Source organism: Ursus arctos, unplaced genomic scaffold (genome assembly GCF_023065955.2).
Source record: "Ursus arctos isolate Adak ecotype North America unplaced genomic scaffold, UrsArc2.0 scaffold_8, whole genome shotgun sequence".
Taxonomy (NCBI): Eukaryota; Metazoa; Chordata; class Mammalia; order Carnivora; family Ursidae; genus Ursus; species Ursus arctos.
In genome coordinates, this window is record NW_026623100.1 from 64386956 (window position 1) to 64406156 (window position 19201).

The 19201-nt window shown below is 42.6% G+C and overlaps 3 protein-coding genes and 1 long non-coding RNA gene across 9 annotated transcripts in view; 1 reads left to right on the forward strand and 3 right to left on the reverse strand.

Moving 5' to 3' along the window:
* The window catches only part of SLC4A1AP (solute carrier family 4 member 1 adaptor protein), a 63638-nt gene extending 62718 nt beyond the window's left edge, over positions 1-920 (reverse strand). For both annotated transcript variants that reach the window (XM_057309108.1, XM_026521205.4), the window contains exon 1: positions 1-920. In XM_057309108.1, the coding sequence (XP_057165091.1) occupies positions 1-663 (663 nt within the window). In that variant the 5' untranslated portion in view covers positions 664-920.
* On the forward strand, positions 766-13349 carry SUPT7L (SPT7 like, STAGA complex subunit gamma). Of its 4 annotated transcripts, none has more exons than XM_026521214.4 (6): positions 766-1248; positions 2032-2132; positions 2762-3369; positions 7252-7576; positions 8627-8864; positions 10089-13349. In XM_026521214.4, exons 3-6 carry the CDS (start codon positions 2957-2959, stop codon positions 10349-10351), a joined length of 1239 nt encoding a protein of 412 aa, XP_026376999.1. In that variant the 5' UTR covers positions 766-1248; positions 2032-2132; positions 2762-2956; the 3' UTR covers positions 10352-13349. The 4 variants fall into 4 exon arrangements, with proteins under 4 accessions (XP_026376999.1, XP_026377006.1, XP_048078715.1 ...); XM_026521221.4 differs by having other exon boundaries at positions 766-1207; XM_048222758.2 differs by having other exon boundaries at positions 766-2132.
* Positions 4835-10323, reverse strand: LOC130543128 (uncharacterized). The gene is made up of 2 exons (XR_008958208.1): positions 10061-10323; positions 4835-8938 (listed from the first exon to the last, which is right to left on the reverse strand). It is a non-coding gene; the product is annotated as an uncharacterized LOC130543128 (long non-coding RNA).
* The window catches only part of GPN1 (GPN-loop GTPase 1), a 19177-nt gene continuing 13296 nt past the window's right edge, over positions 13321-19201 (reverse strand). For both annotated transcript variants that reach the window (XM_026521186.4, XM_026521196.4), the window contains exons 13-14: positions 15318-15425; positions 13321-14022 (exon numbers count right to left, since the gene is read on the reverse strand). In XM_026521186.4, the coding sequence (XP_026376971.1) occupies positions 13937-14022; positions 15318-15425 (194 nt within the window). In that variant the 3' untranslated portion in view covers positions 13321-13936. The remainder of the gene's footprint in view (positions 14023-15317; positions 15426-19201) is intronic.

The window sequence follows — 19201 nt, forward strand, 5'->3', positions numbered from 1 at the left end:
CTGAAGAAGAAAGAGCCGGGTGCTGCCTCCAAAGCGAAGAACATGCCCGACGTGGACGCGACAATAGGTGCGGGGTGGGATGCGGGTTTTGTTAAGAAAAGTGCCGTGGGTGCTTCCCAGATCGTAAAGATAGAAGCCCGGCCCGTGGCCGTCGCTTTCTTCTTCGAGGCCCGACGCCCTGTGCTGCAGCACGGCGTGGTACCGGGACACCGAAGGGTGCTCCAGGCACACGTCGCAGCTAGACAGCCTCCCGAAAAGGCAGCAACTCGTCCCTTTCAAGCTGCGGGTGCCAAGGATGGTGCCGCCCTTGAGTGTCTCTAGGCTGTAGGGGGCCGTCGCGGGGCCACCCCACGGCGGCTCTTGGTAAGGGGGAGCCCGGACCGGGCCGCCAAGGGAAGGAGCCGCTGTGGGGGGCCGCGGCTGCTCCTTCGGTGGACTTCTGTTGCCCCCGCTGTCCGGCCGGGCTGGCGGGGCGTCAGGCTCCCCGGAATCGGGCTCTAGCGACGCCGCGGGCCTTTCCTTCTTCACCTCCTCAGGGTTTGGAGGATTGGTGGCCGGGGCCTTGCCGCGCACCACCGGGGGCACCGGCAGGGTTGGTTTCTTGAAGTCGTCACTGAGCTCTTGCAAAGCCAGAGGCTCGGACTGAGATGGACTATCAGCCATCCTCAGTCAGATGCAGTCTCGAAATCCGTTCCGGGAAACCTCCCCCTTCGGTCTCTAAGTTCCTCTCCACGTCTTTGTTTCTCCCTCTCCTTCTCTCTTTCTCTCTGCTCCCAGAGACTTCTCTGGGCAACGATAGCGGAGTTACTCCTTCGCCACCCACAGCGTTACGAAGAAGTGAATATCACGGGAAGGAAAAACAAAAAAAACGGTCGAGGTGCTGTGAGAACGGGGACATCTTTAGAGGTTGCAACCGGATTGTAATAACTTCCTGTGGCAAACCCTGATTAAGAAGAAGCGCTTCCGGCAGCCTAGGACCACTAATCAACAAGTCAGCCTTCCGGGCCTGGTGCGACCCTCGCGTTAGGCCTTTCAGAGTCGGTCGTATGGGAGTCCAGCCCAGCTCCTGCGACGCGGCAGTGAACAGTCGTGCTTCCTTGCCTCGGTCCAGATCCAGACCTCCTCGTCTCCCGGCCGCCTCCGGCATCGTGTGACTACGGGACCCTGCGCCTGCTGTCCGTGACCAAGGAGGCCCCGAAGGATCTGAGTATTCTTTGAACTTGCTGCTTATTCTTCGTGCTCTTTTCGGTGAAATTAAGGAAATTAAATTAAATTAAATTAAATTAAATTAAATTAAATTAAATTAAATTAAAATTTGGGGGGAGTCCCTTCGTTGATCCGTTTTTTTGTTCATTGTTTTGATTGTTTTGTTTTTCCGAAACCAATTATTGAGACTGCATACTGTAGTGGTTAAGAGCACAGACTCTGGAGCCTGTCTTGATTTTCTCCCTCCGTCATTTGTGACATTGGGCAAGACAGTGGGCCTCAGCTTCCACATCTAAAAAATGGGATAGTTGGGGAAATTGAATTAAACAATAAAGTCAAAGCCTGGCGCACAGTATGTACTTGATAAATGCCAGTTACACTGTGTGCCAAACACGGTACAAATATCATGGTTGTGGGGGGTTGATGGGAGGATAAACTCGATTGAGGTAAGTCCTAGTTTAAGTCCAGGTAGAAACGCTGTGGTGGAGACATGGGAAGTGCTGTGAGAATATAATGAAGGGAGATTTACTGGGGAGGTAATGGAGACTGGTGACTTATACTATACTTAAGAGTGAATACAAGTCTGCCAGGGATGTGGTGGGTGACAGGGCATTTCTGGCAGAGATCACAACTTAAAGGGTCAACTGGAAATACATGACATTCTCAAGAAACTGAGTAGCATGATATTGTTAGAACTAGGTTGGTGATTTCCTCCAGGAAGCTCCCTCTTTGTGCTTCCACTGCACCATGTCTGTGTCTCTGGGACAGCCCTTACTGCACACTTTCATACTGAACTGTTGTTTATATTTCTCTCCCTCACATCAGGTCAGGGATCTTGCAGTGGTCTTTGTCTCCTTCCGTAATGCCTGGCATTTGATAAACATTTGTTGAACTTGAAGAGACATATGGGCAATGAATCTGGAAAGGTGGGTTGAAGCCAGATTGCAGATTTTGATGAATAGTAGGCCCAAGAATTCTGGCTGACTTTTTCCAATAGGCAACGAGAAGCCATTTGATCTGAGTTTTTAAAAGATTCAGTCTAGCGGCACTGCAGAATAGATTAGCTACAAGGAGAGACTGGAGTAAGGGATATGAATTAGGAAGCAGCAGAAATCACTCAGATTCTTCCCTATATGTGTCAGAAGTTGAATGCATAAGACTGTTTAGATTACTGGTCAATAAATCTTTCCATCAGGACCAGGGAAAAGGTTGCCTATGTTTGACACACACAAAGTAAGAACCACCACCTCTTCCTATCTTTAACTCTACTCCCCTTTCTCCTACTGATTCGGAACAGAGGTGTCAAGATACTCTGAAAAATATTCCAGGTCTCATTTAAGTATCTTGCCTTGCAAATTGTTCAGGACTGAGCATGATGACAGTTCTAGTAATGAGTTAGTGGGGTGAGATGGAAAGCATGGACACTAGTGCTCCCAATACTACTGGAGCAATTAGTCTACTAATGATCCAAATTCCAGTCAGTCCAGTAGGAATGTCATTGTATGTGACTGTGATGACTGGCATCTAACAGTTGTATTTCTCTTAATTTCTTCAGGGAGAACATCTTTGGTCCTCCAATGTTGCTGACACTGACATTTTCTGAGTGGTCTTGAACAGCCTACTTTTTATGTAAATAACTGGCTAGACTTCATATTTTTCACTACAGAAGCCTATAACCTAGAGATTTAAAAGCACTGCTTTTAGGTTACTACTACATTTAGCTTGAAATTTCTGCCTTTCTTATTCCAAAATGTTGAGATACTGGGGAGAGATACCAATCTCATCAAGCCAGACCAACAGAAGTTCCTTTGATTTGCTCCCACGGGAGTTCCGTCTCGTGGAAGTGCATGACCCACCCCTGCACCAACCCTCAGCCAACAAGCCCAAGCCCCCCACAATGTTGGACATCCCCTCAGAGCCGTGCAGCCTCACCATCCATACTATCCAACTGATCCAGCACAACCGACGTCTGCGCAATCTCATTGCCACAGCTCAGGCCCAGAGTCAGCAACAGACGGAAGGTGTAAAGACTGAAGAGAGTGAACCTCTTCCCTCTTGCCCTGGGTCACCTCCTCTTCCTGATGACCTTCTGCCTTTAGACTGTAAGAATCCCAATGCACCATTCCAGATCCGGCACAGTGACCCAGAGAGTGACTTTTATCGGTAAGACAAGGCTTTGCTAGATCTTCCTTTTCTCAAAAAATCTTCACAACAGCACTGTTAAGCATGTAATAATATTTCCATGAAGAAACTGAGGATAAGGGTAATTGATATGGCCGAAGTTGCTCAGGTAATTAGTAAGAAGTCTAAGACTCGAATCCTGATCTTCCAAATCCAGAGTCTGTATCTTTTATTTTTGATGTAGCAAATATTTATTGAGTGCCTACCACATGCCAAACACTTCCCTAGGAACAGGGTACTACACTAGTATGTAAAATAAACCATGGCCTCAGTCCTCAGAGCGTAGTCTTTCTGTTTAATTTGAAATGTATATTATGGGTTTAGCTCAGTGTCCTCAAATTGAGATTCATGGACTTATTCTCATATTATTAGGAATCCATAAGTTCTATATAAGAAATTTTAAATTGTGTACAGTTGACCCTTGAATACCATGAGTTTAAATTGTGTGGGTCCACTTACATGTGGATGTTTTCACAGTACAGTGCTATAAATGTATTTTCCTTATGATTTTCTTAATAACATTTTTCCTCTAGCTTTACTGTAAGAATATAGTATATAGAACATATAACATACAAAATAAGTGTTAATTGACTGTGTATGTTATCACTAAGGCTTCCAGTCAATAGTAGGCTATTAGTCATTGGGGTGCCTGGCTGGGTTAGGCAGAAGAGCATGTGACTCTTGATCTCGGGGTTGGGAGTTCAAGCTCTATATTGGGTATGGAGATTACTAAAAAAATAAAATACACTTTTTAAAAAAAATTTTTATTTGAGTGAAAAAGAGAGAGCACGAGAAGGAGAAGGGTCAGAGGGAGAAGCAGACTCCCCACTAAGCGGAGAGGCTGACAAGGGGCTTGATCCCGGGACTCTGGGCTCATGACCTGAAGGCAGAAGCTCAACCTACTGAGCCACCCAGGCGCCCCTAAAATAAAGTGAAATTTAAAAAAAGATTAAAAAGTAGGCTATTAGTCATTAAGTTTGGGGGAGTCAAAGCTGTTTGTGGATTTTCAACTGCACAGGGGGTTGGTACCCCTAACTCCCACATTGTTCAAGGGTCCACCTATATTTTCATTTTGATAACATCACTTAAGAAATAATATAAAAATGTTCTTGATCCTTGCTACACAAAATCTGGTCTGAGACTAGCAGCATCAACATCACCTGGGAACTTACTAGGAATTCAGAGTCTCAGGCTCTACCCAGCCTGCTGAATCAGAATCTTTATTTTAACAAGATCTCCAGAAGATTCGTATGTCTGTTTAAGTTTGAGAAGCCCTGTTCCATATCTTCTGAATGGCTCCCTTATAACCTAATGCTACTATTGGGTTTCAGTATGTAAGTTTGCATTTGGTGCCAAAGAATTACTTTTTTCTTTTCATTTTGAAATTTGTCAGACCAAAGAAAAATTTAAATAAGTACAAGAAATGCCCAAATACTCTTTACCAGGATTCACCAATTGTTAACAGTTTGCCACATTTATTTTCTCTCACATATGTATAAGCATGTATACACATATACACACATAAATATATGTGTAACATAAACACATACACACTTTTTTTACCAAATATTTTAAAGTTGCACATATCCCAGTATTTCATCCCTTAATTCTCAAGCATTCCTTCACCCCTAAATTCTTCACCTTATTCTAAGAATAAGGAAAATTTCCTACATAATCCTAATACCATTATCACACCAACGTCAATGAACACTAATTAAGTAATATCATTTAATAAGTCCCCATATTCAGATTTCTCCAGTTGTCTCCAAAATATCTTTTGTAGATATATTTTTCCCTAACCCAGAACCCAACAAAGATTCATGAATTGCATTTGGTTGTTTAATATCTTTTCTTTTTTAAATTAATTTATTTGAGAGAGCGAGAGAGAGTGTGTGTGAGCAGGGGGCCAGGGCAGAGGGAGTGGGAGAGAGAGAATCCCAGAGCAGACTCCCCGTTGAGCAAGGAGCCTGACTTGGGGCTCAGTCCAGTGATCCTGAGATCATGACCGGAGCCGAAACTGAGAGTCAGATGCTCAACCGAGACACACAGGCGCCTCTGTTTAGTGTATTTTAAGCCAAAATTCTCCTTCCTCCTTTTTTAAAAAACCTGATAATTAATCTTTTTTTTTTTTTTTAAGATTTTATTTATTTATTTGACAGAGATAGAGACAGCCAGTGAGAGAGGGAACACAAGCAGGGGGAGTGGGAGAGGAAGAAGCAGGCTCACAGCGGAGGAGCCCGATGTGGGGCTCGATCCCACAACGCCGGGATCACGCCCTGAGCCGAAGGCAGACGCTTAACCGCTGTGCCACCCAGGCGCCCCAGATAATTAATCTTTTTTAAGAGTTCAGGTCATTTAGAATGTAGAATGTCCCACTCACTGGATTTGCTGATTATTTCCTCAAGATCAGATTCAGGTTAAACATGTTTGGGGGAAAAAAATCAATATTGTATAACACTTATTGCATCTGCTATTGATGAAAATAGTTACTATTTTAATTTTCCCAAATTAATGAGAAAAGAACAGAAATGGACTTAATCTGTAAGGGTTGCAGTTGGGCCAAATGAAGACCAGATGATATCCTGGTGCACTGTATAATTGAAGGTTCTGAAGTCCTTGGAATAGTGAAAAAGGCAGGGACAGCTATCATTACATGCATGGCATATGTTCGTATAGACATGGCCAGCTTCAAAAAACTTGCTCCGTACTGATCAGTACCATATTTACATTTTGAAGACAATTTAGTTTTAACAAAATAATATTGTCCATCATATTAAAATGATACTTTTGTTTAGAATTTTATAGTTTTGCATCAAACTTCTAATTTTATCCATTTACGTCCTTTGTCAGAGGGAGGCAGAAGATAGGAATTTTCAGGAGACAGGTAAATACTTAGAAGTTTGTTATTTTTAGGAGATCAGACAGCTTTTTGAAATTTTTTCTTAGATTAAGATTTCTACAGCAGTGATTAGGAACAAAATGGTGTATTATGAAGAACATGGGATCTGAAGTCAGAAGCTCCACCTTCTGGGGTGCCTGGGTGGCTTAGATGATTAAGTGTCTGCCTTCGGCTCAGGTCATGCTCTCCAAGTCCTGGGATCGAGCCCCAGGTAGGGCACCCAGCTCAGCAGGGAGTCTGCTTCTGCCTCTCCCCTGCTCATGCTCTCTCTGTCTCAAATGAATAAATAAAATCTTTAAAAAAAAAAAAAGAAAAGAAAAGCTCTACCTTCTGATAATACCAAAACAACTTCTGGTAGTTCCACGCCTCTGAACCTCAGTTTCTCAAACCCGCCAAATGGGAATCATTAAATGGACCTACTACCCATTTCTTTGCATAGGATAGGATAAAAATGCCTTGTAAACTGTATATATTTTAAATTGCTTTCTTAAAATTGAGTTGTTTTCCCAGTTTTACAAATGGTTTTTTGTAGTTGTGTAAGAATCTCCTGATTGGGACTTTGAATTTCTGAACGCCAAGTGTCGTCCAGCATATGAGGAAACTATGTTGTGGTGAAATAGAGCTGTTACCTGAGCTACGCTGTTACATTTTATTATATCCTAAAAGTGATCAAAATTGAGCAGTTGGTAAAAGGAAACCTCCTATTGACCTGATATTTTTTTATATTGTTCACTGTCGATGTGTATTGCCTATTAAGAGTTTATGTAATTGGAGGAGCTTAGAGATGACTGACTTGCTGAGACATGCCTTGGCAGCAGCAAGATGAAACTGGGCTCTGTAACCGCAGAGAATTCCCCTAGAAAGCTGAGCCGGTGGTTCAACTGAAATTATAAAACGCGTAGGGAGACAGGACAGGTCACCCCTTGGCATGAGCACTAATAACACTGCCGTGTCTCCCCTTTCAGCGGGAAGGGGGAGCCTGTGACTGAACTTAGCTGGCACTCCTGCCGGCAGCTCCTCTACCAGGCAGTGGCCACAATCCTGGCCCACGCAGGCTTCGAGTGTGCTAATGAAAGTGTCCTGGAGACCCTCACCGATGTGGCACATGAGTATTGCCTTAAATTCACCAAGTTGCTGCGCTTTGCTGTGGATCGAGAAGCCCGGTTGGGGCAGACTCCTTTCCCTGACGTTATGGAGCAAGTATTCCACGAAGTGGGCATTGGCAGCGTGCTGTCCCTCCAGAAGTTCTGGCAGCACCGCATCAAGGACTATCACAGTTACATGCTACAGGTGAGGTCACCCTGTGAGAACTGGGTAAAGATGTGTAATCCAGGGGTGTTCAGCTGCATCCCACACTTGCCCTAGAGAGCAGAGCATGGGGTCTTGGAACAGAGTGGATTTGACCTGCTCTCCTCATGGCCCTGGTTGTGTTCCACTGGCTTCCTCACTGACCTGGCCAGCCCCTGGGGCCTCTTTTAGTCAACGAGTGGCCCCATTTATTGATAACACTTCTGCTGAAAGAAATTATAGACAGGAATATGGAGTCTGAGAGAATGTGGTTAGCATGCTTTAGTCAACAAATACTTACTGAGTGTCTACTGTGAGTCAGGCACTGTGGGAGACAGGAGTTAGTAAGACAAGTTCCTGGAGCTTGCATTCTTGAGCAGGAAACAAAAACAAATAAATAATGATCAAAACAATTTTGGATGGCGTCAGGTGCTATGAAAAGCAAAACCAAACAGAATGAGGTGATAACTGCCCAAGGGTAGAGTAAGGGGTAGAGATACCATTTTTGGTTACAGCCAGAAATATCTAATCTCTTCAACCCTTGTGGCCTTATGCAAATCATTTGTTCATTGCTTGGTTTCCCCAAATCTAAAATATGATAAGGAATTTTTAACACCCCACAAAAAAAGTCTTGACTAAATGATCCAAATTTTCTACACCATTCATTATCTACGTTATCTACATAGGGTACCTTTGTCAACTGTTAGTTTTTACAGCCATTTAAAAATGTGATCTTTTGTCCCCATTCTGATTTATCTTTAACAAAGTCTCTTTTACCTTTATGTAACTTTTAATTAATGATACACAGACTCTCTGCTAAACAACTTTTCTTTACATGTCTCTGTCATTTACAAATGCAAACTCAACACCTTAAACAATTCCTTCTGTGTGTCTACTATGCTCAAAAAAAAAAAAAAGTAAAAAAACTTTTCATTGGCAGTGGGTGCTTTATGCATATCCATATTATGTTGGCTTTTCCATGGGATGCCACAAGCTGACCATCCACCTTGCTTTTAACATTCCTTTGAAAAATTGACTCTTGCTTGCCAACAGATTAGTAAGCAACTGTCTGAGGAGTATGAAAGGATTGTCAATCCTGAGAAGGCCACAGAGGACACAAAACCTGTAAAGATCAAGGAAGAACCTGTGAGCGACATCACCTTCCCTGTCAGTGAGGAACTGGAGGCTGACCTTGCTTCTGGAGACCAGTCACTGCCCATGGGGGTCCTCGGGGCTCAGAGTGAGCGCTTCCCATCTAACCTGGAGGTCGAGGCTTCGCCACAGGCGTCAAGTAAGAGAAATCAACTTACTCTGATTTTGGAAGATTTGCCAATCTCAGCACCTTTTGCATTGTGGAATCAAACTCTAGAGATGAGAGAAAAAAGTGGGGGTGGGCAAGAGAATAGAAAGTCTAAAAACAAATACAGCCTCACTGATCTAGATATATCAACATTCTTCTCTTTGAAATTAGTGAAGGGAGGACTAGCACAACTTTAGAGGCATTCTTTAAAATAATTCCTAGTTCGGGTCTAGATGCAATATGTATGCTCCTATTGAGTACTGAGCTAATGTAGCTGACCCAGCTGGGTGAGCAGATGTCCCCTTTGTCCCTTAGCATGCTGTATTTGTCTTTCCTGATGCTTGTAAGACAACTTCCAGATAGATGGAGGAAGGCTAATTGCTCAAGGCTGTTTGAATAGTTGGGCTTCCTTGCTAGAGTGCCCCCAACAGATTGGAGCTGAAAGGGACTAAAAGAGGGCTATCCAGTCAGAGGCAGCTGGCCTCTTCTTCCAGACAGACTCTCTGATCACCTTAGGAACCAGGATGACTCGATCCTTAAGTCAGTTAGATTGCAAATTAGTCTAGATACTTAGTTCTACTCAAATATAAATTGTCATTCCATCAATGCACAAATGATCCAAGTAACAAATCCTAAACAGAATTAGGCCACACGTTTTAAAATGTTGGGCAGAGACTCTCACCATGGAAGGAGTAACAACCACAGAGCAGCGTTGCCGGAACACAGAGACAGGAGCACCAGAGAGAAATTGTTGCAGATTTACGAGCCATGTCTCTTTCCAGCAGTCTGGGACTGCTGCCAGCATTTTGTAGTGATCATTAACTTCCTAACGTGAGAGAGGACCAGGGACCCAAACAAAAGGCAGGAAAACAGGACCTTATAGAAGGAAGGAAAGAAACTTAACACCTGAACAAGAGCCTGTGGTTGTGCCTGCCTTTGGGCCATGAGACTGTGAATCTTTCCACCTACGTAGTTGTACCGCCCTGGTTTAGGGGAAGGTGGGTGAGAGGGGGGTAAAGGAGGGTGGAGGACGTGGAAAGGAAAATATTCAGAGTTGGTAGTTTTTGGAACAGAGAATACCAACCATGTTCTCCAGCCAAGTAGAGTCAAAGTGAAGTCTGAGCTCAAAGGCTAGGAATCTGCCCTTGGTGAAATATTGGTTCTGCTGTGTTCCAGCCTTGGCTTACCACTAGTTGTATTCTCTTCCATTGCTAGGCACAGAGGTAAATGCTTCCCCTCTCTGGAATCTGGCCCATGTGAAAATGGAACCTCAAGAGAGTGAAGAAGGCAATGTCTCTGGGCATGGTGTGCTGGGCAGCGATGTCTTCGAGGAGCCCATGTCTGGGATGAGTGAAGCTGGGATCCCCCAGAGCCCGGATGACTCAGACAGCAGCTATGGTTCCCACTCCACAGACAGCCTCATGGGGTCCTCCCCTGTTTTCAACCAGTGCTGCAAAAAGAGGATGAGGAAAATATAAAAGGAAAAGAGACATTCTCTCCAGACCTACAAGACCCAACAGAAAACCTTGATGTATTCAGATTTGTTTCCATAAAAGATGATTTGACTCAGTAAACACAGTGGATTTTCCTGATTTCATTGGAGCTGGATTTAACCAGACAAGTCTGCATTTTACTTTTACAGCTAGTTTTTATACTTTTCCACAACCAAGCCACCTTTCACAGACAGTTCACAATACTTGGATGGTAATTGGGAGACCAAAGCACTGTCCCTGACTGGTGTCTTTACCTTTGCACAACAGAGAAGAATCATACTGCTTGGCTCTATATCGCAGGGATGTTGTACAGATTGATTCTTATCAAACCTTAAAGCTGTGCTTGAAAAGACTCACAAGTGAATATAAGCCAATATTAGATGCCAGTTATTTCATTGAACTTGCTTCAGTTTGGGGTCAAATCATTGGGAACCTGGTACTAAAACCTAACAGGAAATAGCTAATCCCCTTATCCATCAGTAGTCTTTTTCAGTTTTTTGCTGCTCATGTCTCACAAAACCAGGGGTCTGTGGTCCTCCTTCAGACAGTCCTCCTCATTTTGTCCACATCGTGTCTTCTTTTTTATTCAGTAAGCACTATCCCTCAAGCTCACGACGCCAACATCAAGAGTCACATACTCTACCAACTGAGCAGCCAGCCACGTCCCTCTTCTTCGTTAGACTTACTCCATCGACCCTCATCCTTTTTGTCATTTTCTTATTTCCGTTCAGATTTTTTTTTAAGATTTTATTTATTAATTTGACAGTGAGCGTGCACAAGCAGGGGGAGTGGCAGGCAGAGGGAGAAGCAGGCTCCCCCCTGAGCAAGAATCCCCATGTGGGACTCAACCTCAGGACCCCGGGATCATGACCTGAGCTGAAGGCAGATGCCCAACCAACTGAACCACCCAGTCACCTCCTCCATTCAGATTTTTAAGAATATTTCACCATGTACCTGGTTTTCTTCATTTTCTCCAGTGGAAATGAGCAAACGGGACCTGTCCAAGGACAGACTTGTGCTGATTGCTTTTGTTGCATCTACTGGGCCAGAAGAGGACAGCAGTCCATTCCTGTGCCAGAATCCAGCATCTGCACTGTGCTGCTGGCTGGGCAACCTCTGAAAGGCTAACAGTATACATCTTTCTCCTTCACATCATGTCCTCAACTTTACATTGTTACCCATCACATGACAGTATCTGCCCTGCTTGGCATCTGATAGTCACAGTCAGTATTTATTAAGTGAATGATTAGCACTGGAATTATTAGGAGTAATTAGCAAATGTGTGTTCAGTGCCTTGGTAGTGGGGGTCAGCATGTTAAATACTGCTGAAGTTTGGTTTTTGGGTGCAGAATACAGTCTTTTGAAAATTTACAGCATTCTTTTAAAGAGAGCAAAATCAAGGCACCACTTTAATTAGTACATTATTGCATGCCTTAGTGTCCCAGGCACTGAGAATAAAGGTGAAAGCAGGGGTGCCTGGGAGGCTTAGGTGGTTAAGCATCTCACTTCAGCTCAGGTCATTATCTCAAGGTCCTGAGTTCAAGCCCCGCGTCTCTGTTTCTCCCTCTGCCCCAACCCCCTCTCAAGCATGTATGCTCTATCTCTAATAATAAATAAAATCTTTTTTAAAAAATGCAATAGCAGTAATATGAGATTACAACGTAAACTCTCAGATAATTTATAAATTTGCTAATTGCCAAATCCTTAGCACACTTCTCTAAACTCCCATTCCATGCTTAGCTTCATTTTGCCCTATTTGTTTATGAAAGCAGACATCAAGCAGTCAGTTTCCATAAAGTAGTCATCTAGTATTTAATTCGTTCAGTTTGCAAACATTTATCGAGCACCTATTACGTACTGGTTCTTGTGCAAGGGATACAAAGATGAGGAAGACTTAGTTCCTGTCCTTATGGAGTGGAGCTTAAGGCATAGGCCAGACAAGGGTTTTTTTTGTTGTTGTTGTTTTAAAGTAGGCTCCATGCCCAGCATGGAGCCCAATGTGGGGCTTGAACTCATGACCCTTAGGCCTTCTAAGCTGAAATCAAGAGTCAGATGCTTAACTGACTGAGCCACCCAGGCGCCCCCAGATTAAAGAAGTATTCAGAGGCACTAAGAGGGGGTGGGGGGAAGAAAAAAAAAAAAGTCATGCTTTGTAAATGGTTTCCTCTTGGAGCAGGTTCAAATTTTTAAGACTAGTGGTTTCTAGGTATAGAATATTGAACTTAGTATCTATAGGTATATAATCCACAGGTACACAACACTGAAATTAACACTTAAAGACAAAACAAAATACTTTTTTAGAATATTTACATTGGAGAATAGGCACCAGATGGTCAAGGTTAGGTACTCTGATAAAGCAGGTCATTTGAAGATACCTGAGATTCTCCTGGCCTGGAACGGTCACAGCCTATTTTAGCTAAAGCAGTTCTCAAACTTAATGTACATGGGAAATCCCTGAAGGACTATTTAAAACAGATTTCTAGGTCCCACCCCCACAGTTTCTGATTCAGGTCTTAAGTGTTGTGTTTCTAACAATTTCCCAGCTCATGCTGATGCTTCTGGTCCAGTGACCACACTTCAGAACCACTGAATTGGGGTACAGATTAGGCAGGGATAAAATTCCTTAAGAGAAATGCACTTTGTTTTAAGATACTGTGAAGAATGTGGAAGGTCTGCCTTACCAAGGCTATTGTATATGGAATGTGCACCTGACCCAAATCCATGGCCTTTGAGTAAATCACAAAGGATACTTTGCCTTAAAGTATAATACAAACAGTGCCTAGCTCTGTACCTGGTTACTTGGTATGTGTACATGGGAGACTTTAGTAATATCCCCTCTTTACTGAGACAGGTTTGGACATGTGGCTTTAAACCTCTGTGTTCAATAGAAGGAACCTATTTGTAATTACATAATTTTCTTATTTGAAATTATAACAGGTAGACTTACAACAAAGTTAAAATTAAAAATACTTTATCCAAGTTATCATCCAAAGCAGGATTCTTATTCGGTAATCATATGTTTTGCTCACTTTCTTCAATGAACCTGTTGTCCTGTAATGAGTTAACCCTGTGTGAGGCACGTTTCGTACCCAACATTGATTGGTTGCCAAGGAGACTCCACTGCCACCCTGGGCAAGCTTATGTTTCCTCTCCCTTTCTGATAAAAGGAGGGGAACTCATGGTTTAGGGTCATGGGCAAGATGTTGGGAAAGTAGAGTACAGATCCAGCCTGATAGAGATTTGAAGTGAATAGTAAGTTCTCACTGTTCCATCCACCAGCAGCAAAAGTACTTGAGTTCAAATGATAAAACTTGAAGCTTTAGGCTTGAAGGGATATCAGCATCCAAGAACAGAATATCCTTCCTTGCATAAATCCAAGGGAAAGGCCAAGGGAATTGGCATTTACCTGCCAGATCTGATGATTTTCTATCCCTGGCTGCATCTGAGTCAAATTTCCATTTAAGAGAAACTCTGCTACTCTGAACAAAAATGTCCTTTATAGTAGCCCCCAATCAGAGGTTAGGATAGTTCATTCCTTCACAGAGTTCCAAAATTCTGGACTTTTAGAAACTACTTGTTGTTTCTCTTCCAATACTGTGCCATTGATTCTTGCATAAAATTCTGGAATGATGGCTCTTCACGGCTTTCCTCCGTAACTACAAGGAAAAAAAGGTTATTTTTAACTTTCCCATTAGACAGGTAGATTAGAGCTGCTGTCACCAATCCATCAGAAACAGTACTCTGCTTCTAAAAAACTAAGTTTAGTTCACTTCTTGCAATGAGGCAGTATCTCCCAGAAGCATGCTCTATTTATCATGTTGCCCAAAACAATGTTTCATCTTAAGTGGGGCAAATACCTCCCTCATAAAAACTAAACTAAATGAGTGGGGCAAATACCTCCCCCATAAAAACTAAAATGAGGTCCCACTCCTAGGTATTTTTAGCCAAGAGAAATATATACAGCAATTTATTCATAATAGCTAAAATCTGGAAACAACCCAAATGGTGATCAGCTGATGAATGACTAAACAACTTGTGGTGAAAGCCACATCATGGACTATTATTCATCAATAAAAAGAACATACTTCTGATACATGGATGGATTACAAAAACATTACACTGACTGAAAAGAGTCAAATCGAAAAAGCTAAATACTGTGATTCCAATTACACAACATTCTGGAAAAAGCAAAATTATAGGAACAGGAATTAGATTAGTGATCGCCAAAAACAAAGTGCGGGCAGGGGACCAAGTAAAAACAAGCATGAGGCACTTCTGGAGGGAGTACTCTGTATCTTGACTATGATGGCTGTTACAAGTGCACATATATTTGTTAAAACTCATCAAACTATACACTCAAAAAGGGTGGGCTTTACAGTTTGTAAATTACACCTCAATAAATCTGAGTCAATGAGGCAGTTTGGATGTTAGCATCCAGCACACTGGATGGTAAAGAGAGGTTTGCTCTTGGTCGTAGCAAGAACCAAAAAGGGTTGTTTCAAGAAACAGATTCTGTTCACAGTCCATAAAACTATGCCAGGTGGAACCCTTTTGGGTTTCCAGAGCCATACTATCCTCAGTGTTACAGTCCCTTCTAACCAGTTTCGGTCTGCTGAGGCCTCCTTATGCATTCTCTCCCCTCCCCCACCCCCGCCCCGCCTCATGTATTCTTAAAACAGTAATTACACCAAACAAAAATCCTGGATTTCTCAAACTGAGTTAGGACCTAAAGATGAGAAGACAAGAGACTAATAAAAAGCCTGTAATGAGCTCAGTATGAACCATTCAGTAGAAAGGCCAGGAACTCAATACATGGAACTCTTCCCCGCCGCTGTATCCGGTGCCATCTCTGCTGCACGTGTAAGGTTTCTCTCAACAAGAAGCTCCTGAGCAAACAACGTGGGGATAAGCAGCTACTCTCTTCTCATGAGCCACCTCAGCCACCTCTCACCTCTGTGATCAATATCATCAGTGTCACTGTCCGCTTCCTCATCTTCTTCATCCAAAGTTCCCCGAGTCAGGATCAAGTCAGAAGGGTCAAGCGCAGGAGAGAAACTGTCTACAGAGAAAACACCTGTCAGCAGCAAGTCACGAACCTCTGCCTCCTCAAAACGGTGACTTTGATTCAGTAACTATGATTATAAATTGGCAGGATGAAAGTGCTTGTGATAAATGTAAGTGCAGAATCTTACCTCTTCTAAATGTATTATTGTTAATACCACTTAACATTTTTACAGTAGTGTAGTTCACAAAATGCTTTCAGGATCCCAGTAACCCAAAAGGTGCTATTTTTAAGCTGAGGAAAATAATTCTCAAGTAGCTTGTCTTGGTAGGAACGTCATTCGTTCTTAGTAGCTCACAGCTTAGAAGACGCTATAGTTTTTCCCATGAAGACTAAAGACATCTGAGCAGATGCAGCGTGCTGGTGAGTCAGCGTGAAAGTGCGGAACATGAAGGAAGATTCCTGGTGGAAATTTAAGTTCTGAGGGTCTGAAGAGAATAGTTGAAATGACAGACAGTAAAGCAGCCAGGATATTATTCAAGAAAAAGAGGGAGAGAAGAAAATGGGAAATTGAATATACTAATAGAGGCAAATTCCCTACTCGGGGAAGTGAACAAGGGCTAAGTGCCAATCAAAGTCAAAGCACCTCATTTCTGTGCAGGGGATTCAGCCTGAGAGGGTTGGACTCTAGGAGAACCTAAAAAGATGCCAAATACCGTGGAGCCACAGGAGGACATGACCACTCTCTTCAGGAGCCTAGTTGGAGAGAAGTCAGCTGGGAGGAAGGAGGCCAACAGCAGCAACACCAAGAGACACAAATCTCAAGGGGCCTGTGGTGACATGGCGTGCTAACAGTGCTTCAGTCCGTGCCCTGCTATACTTGTGATTTTCCCCAAATAATTTACTGCAAGTCCCCAGCCTTTAACAGGTTATCTGAGTATGGAAGACCTTTTGCAGCAGATTTAACATCTGCTACTTCACATAATCTTGAGTGATAAGGAGCACAGAAATTGATGTCGCTGAGGCGCACAAGGACAGCCAGGCGAGTTCACATAACTGGTAAACCCAGACAGTTTCTAGCGTCTCCCCCTCCAAGTGGCTTTGCCGTTGTCTAGTAAAGATATAGCAACAGCTTTTGTGAACACAACTTCATTCCTTTAAAGGCCAATCCATCCATAAGTGCCAGTGGGTGGGGGTGCAGAGATACTGAGTATGAGCACCAACCTAGAAACCCCTAAGAATCAATGACAAAATTAATTCAAACAATAAGAAAATTCAGGGGCACCTGGTGGCTCAGTCGGTTGAGCAACTGATTCTTAGGTTTCGGCTCAGGTCATGATCTCATGGGTCATGGGATCGAGCCCCACATTGGGCTCCTTGCTCAGCACAGAGTCTGCTTCTAATTCTTTCTCTCTTCCTCACCCTCCCCTAGTGCCACTCCCATTCCATGCATGTATTCTCTCTCTCTCAAATAAATCTTCAAAAAATATTAAAAACCAAAAAAATTCAGTAAACTAGCAAAATATAAAGACTAATATATGGAAATGAAAAGCCTTCATATAGGGGCGCCTGGGTGGCTCATTCGTTAAGCATCTGCCTTCGGCTCAGGGCGTGATCCTGGCGTTCTGGGATCGAGCCCCACATCAGGCTCCTCCGCTGGGAGCCTGCTTCTTCCTCTCCCACTCCCCCTGCTTGTGTTCCCTCTCTCGCTGGCTGTCTCTCTCTGTGTCAAATAAATAAATAAATAAAATCTTAAAAAAAAAAAAAGCTTTCATATACACAAACATAACCAGTTTGAAGATATAATGGTTCAAAAAATTCCATTTTCAACACTAACAAAGAAGATAAAATACTTGGAAAATTTTAACAAGAACTATGCAAAAACCACATGAGGAAAACTCCTGAAAAATACAAAAGTACACTCGAAAATATAAACATATTCCTTGTTCTTGGATAGGGAGACTCAACATGAGTTTGCAGTTGACCCTATATTAACGTACATCATGCAATGCCAATAAAAATACCAAAGAGTTTTTTTAGCAAACAAAATAAGCTGATGCTAAAGTTCATGTGCAAAAACAAACATGCAACATGCAAGAATAGCCAGGGAAACACCAAAAAAGAAAAATATGAAAAGGGACTAGCCATGGCAGACATTAAAACATTCTATAAAGGCCCTACGTAATTGTAACAGTGTGGTACAGACACATAAATGACAGTCCAGAAGAATAAAATGGGAAGTCCAAAAATACACCCAAGTACACACGGAACGTTAGTATACCATACAGGTAGCATCTCAGATCGCTGCGGCAAAGGCAGACTTTTTGAGAAACAGGGCAGGTACAACTGCTTATGGAAAAGGTAACACAGAACTATGCTTTACACCATACCCAGGAATAAACTCTAAATGGATCAGGGATCTAAATGCAGAAAATGAGAGGCACCTGGGTGGCTCAGTCGGTTAAGCCTCTGACTCTTGGTTCCAGCTCAGGTCATGATCTCAGGGTCATGAGATCAAGGCCCACTTGGCTTCCGTGCTCAGTGCAGAGCCTGCTGGAGATTCTTTCTCCTCCCTCTCCTTCCCCCTCTGCTCCTTCCCCCTGCTCACACGGGTCGTTTTCTCTCTCTCTCTCTCTCTCTCTCTCTCATAAATAAAAATCTTTAAGTATAGATAATGGGGCACCTGGGTGGCTCAGTGGGTTAAGAGTCTGCCTTCAGCTCAGGTCATAATCCCACGGTCCTGGGATCGAGTCCCGCATCGGGCTCCCTCCTCGATGGGAAGTCTGCTTCTCCTTCTCCCTTTGCCCCTTCCCCCACTCGAGCTCTCTCTCGCTCACTCGTTCTCTCTCAAATAAATATTTAAAAAATAAATACAATGAAACCATATAAGTACTACAATAAAACATTAGTGAATTCCTCTTTCACACAGTATAGGTATGGGATTCCCAATTATGACTCAAAATCCAGATGCAGTAAAAGAGAAGGCAAGTAAATCTGACTACATCAAAACAAAACAAAAACTTTCACCTGGCAAAATAACACCATGGACAAAGTCAAAAAACAAGTGACAAACAGAAAATACTTCTAACAGGCATCACAGAAAAATGGATACTATCTCTATTACATTAATGGATACTGAAATGAGTGGGTAAACATGTGAAAATTAAAAGGATATTCGTATTGTCTCAAAGCACCACCCAACAAAATACTTATTATATTATAAAGGGAAAAATAACTTTACAATGAAAACCTGGCAGACACCACTTTAAGCGAGTAATCAAAATTAACACCACCAATGATGGGACAAATCTACATCGTGGGCCTCCAGATGTCGTGCATGGAACAATCACAACTTCACTTCTGTCAAGCACAGCCAACAATGAGCCACCTGAATTGAGCCCTGAGGGAATATCAGACAAACCCAAACTGAGGAACACTCTATAAAATATCTGTCCCATACACTTCAAAATTGTCATTGCCATGAAATACAAAGAAAAACAAAGAAGGAGAACAAGAGTCAAGACAACTAAATGCAATACAGATCCAGGATTTTCTCCTGCTACCTAGGGCAAATGGCTACATATAAATAAGGAACATATCAGACAACAGTATCAGAGTTAATTTCCTAATTTTTAGTAATGAGTTTGTACAAAATATCCTTGTTTTTAGGAAATACACGCTCAAGTATTCAAAAATCATATTCAAAAGTAAATCTATTACTTAAATGATTTCAAAAAAGAATATATATATAACATATATTGTTTAAAAATACATTTATATGCTTATATATAAAGCCATACATGAGAAAAATAAAGAGAATGAAGTAAATGTGG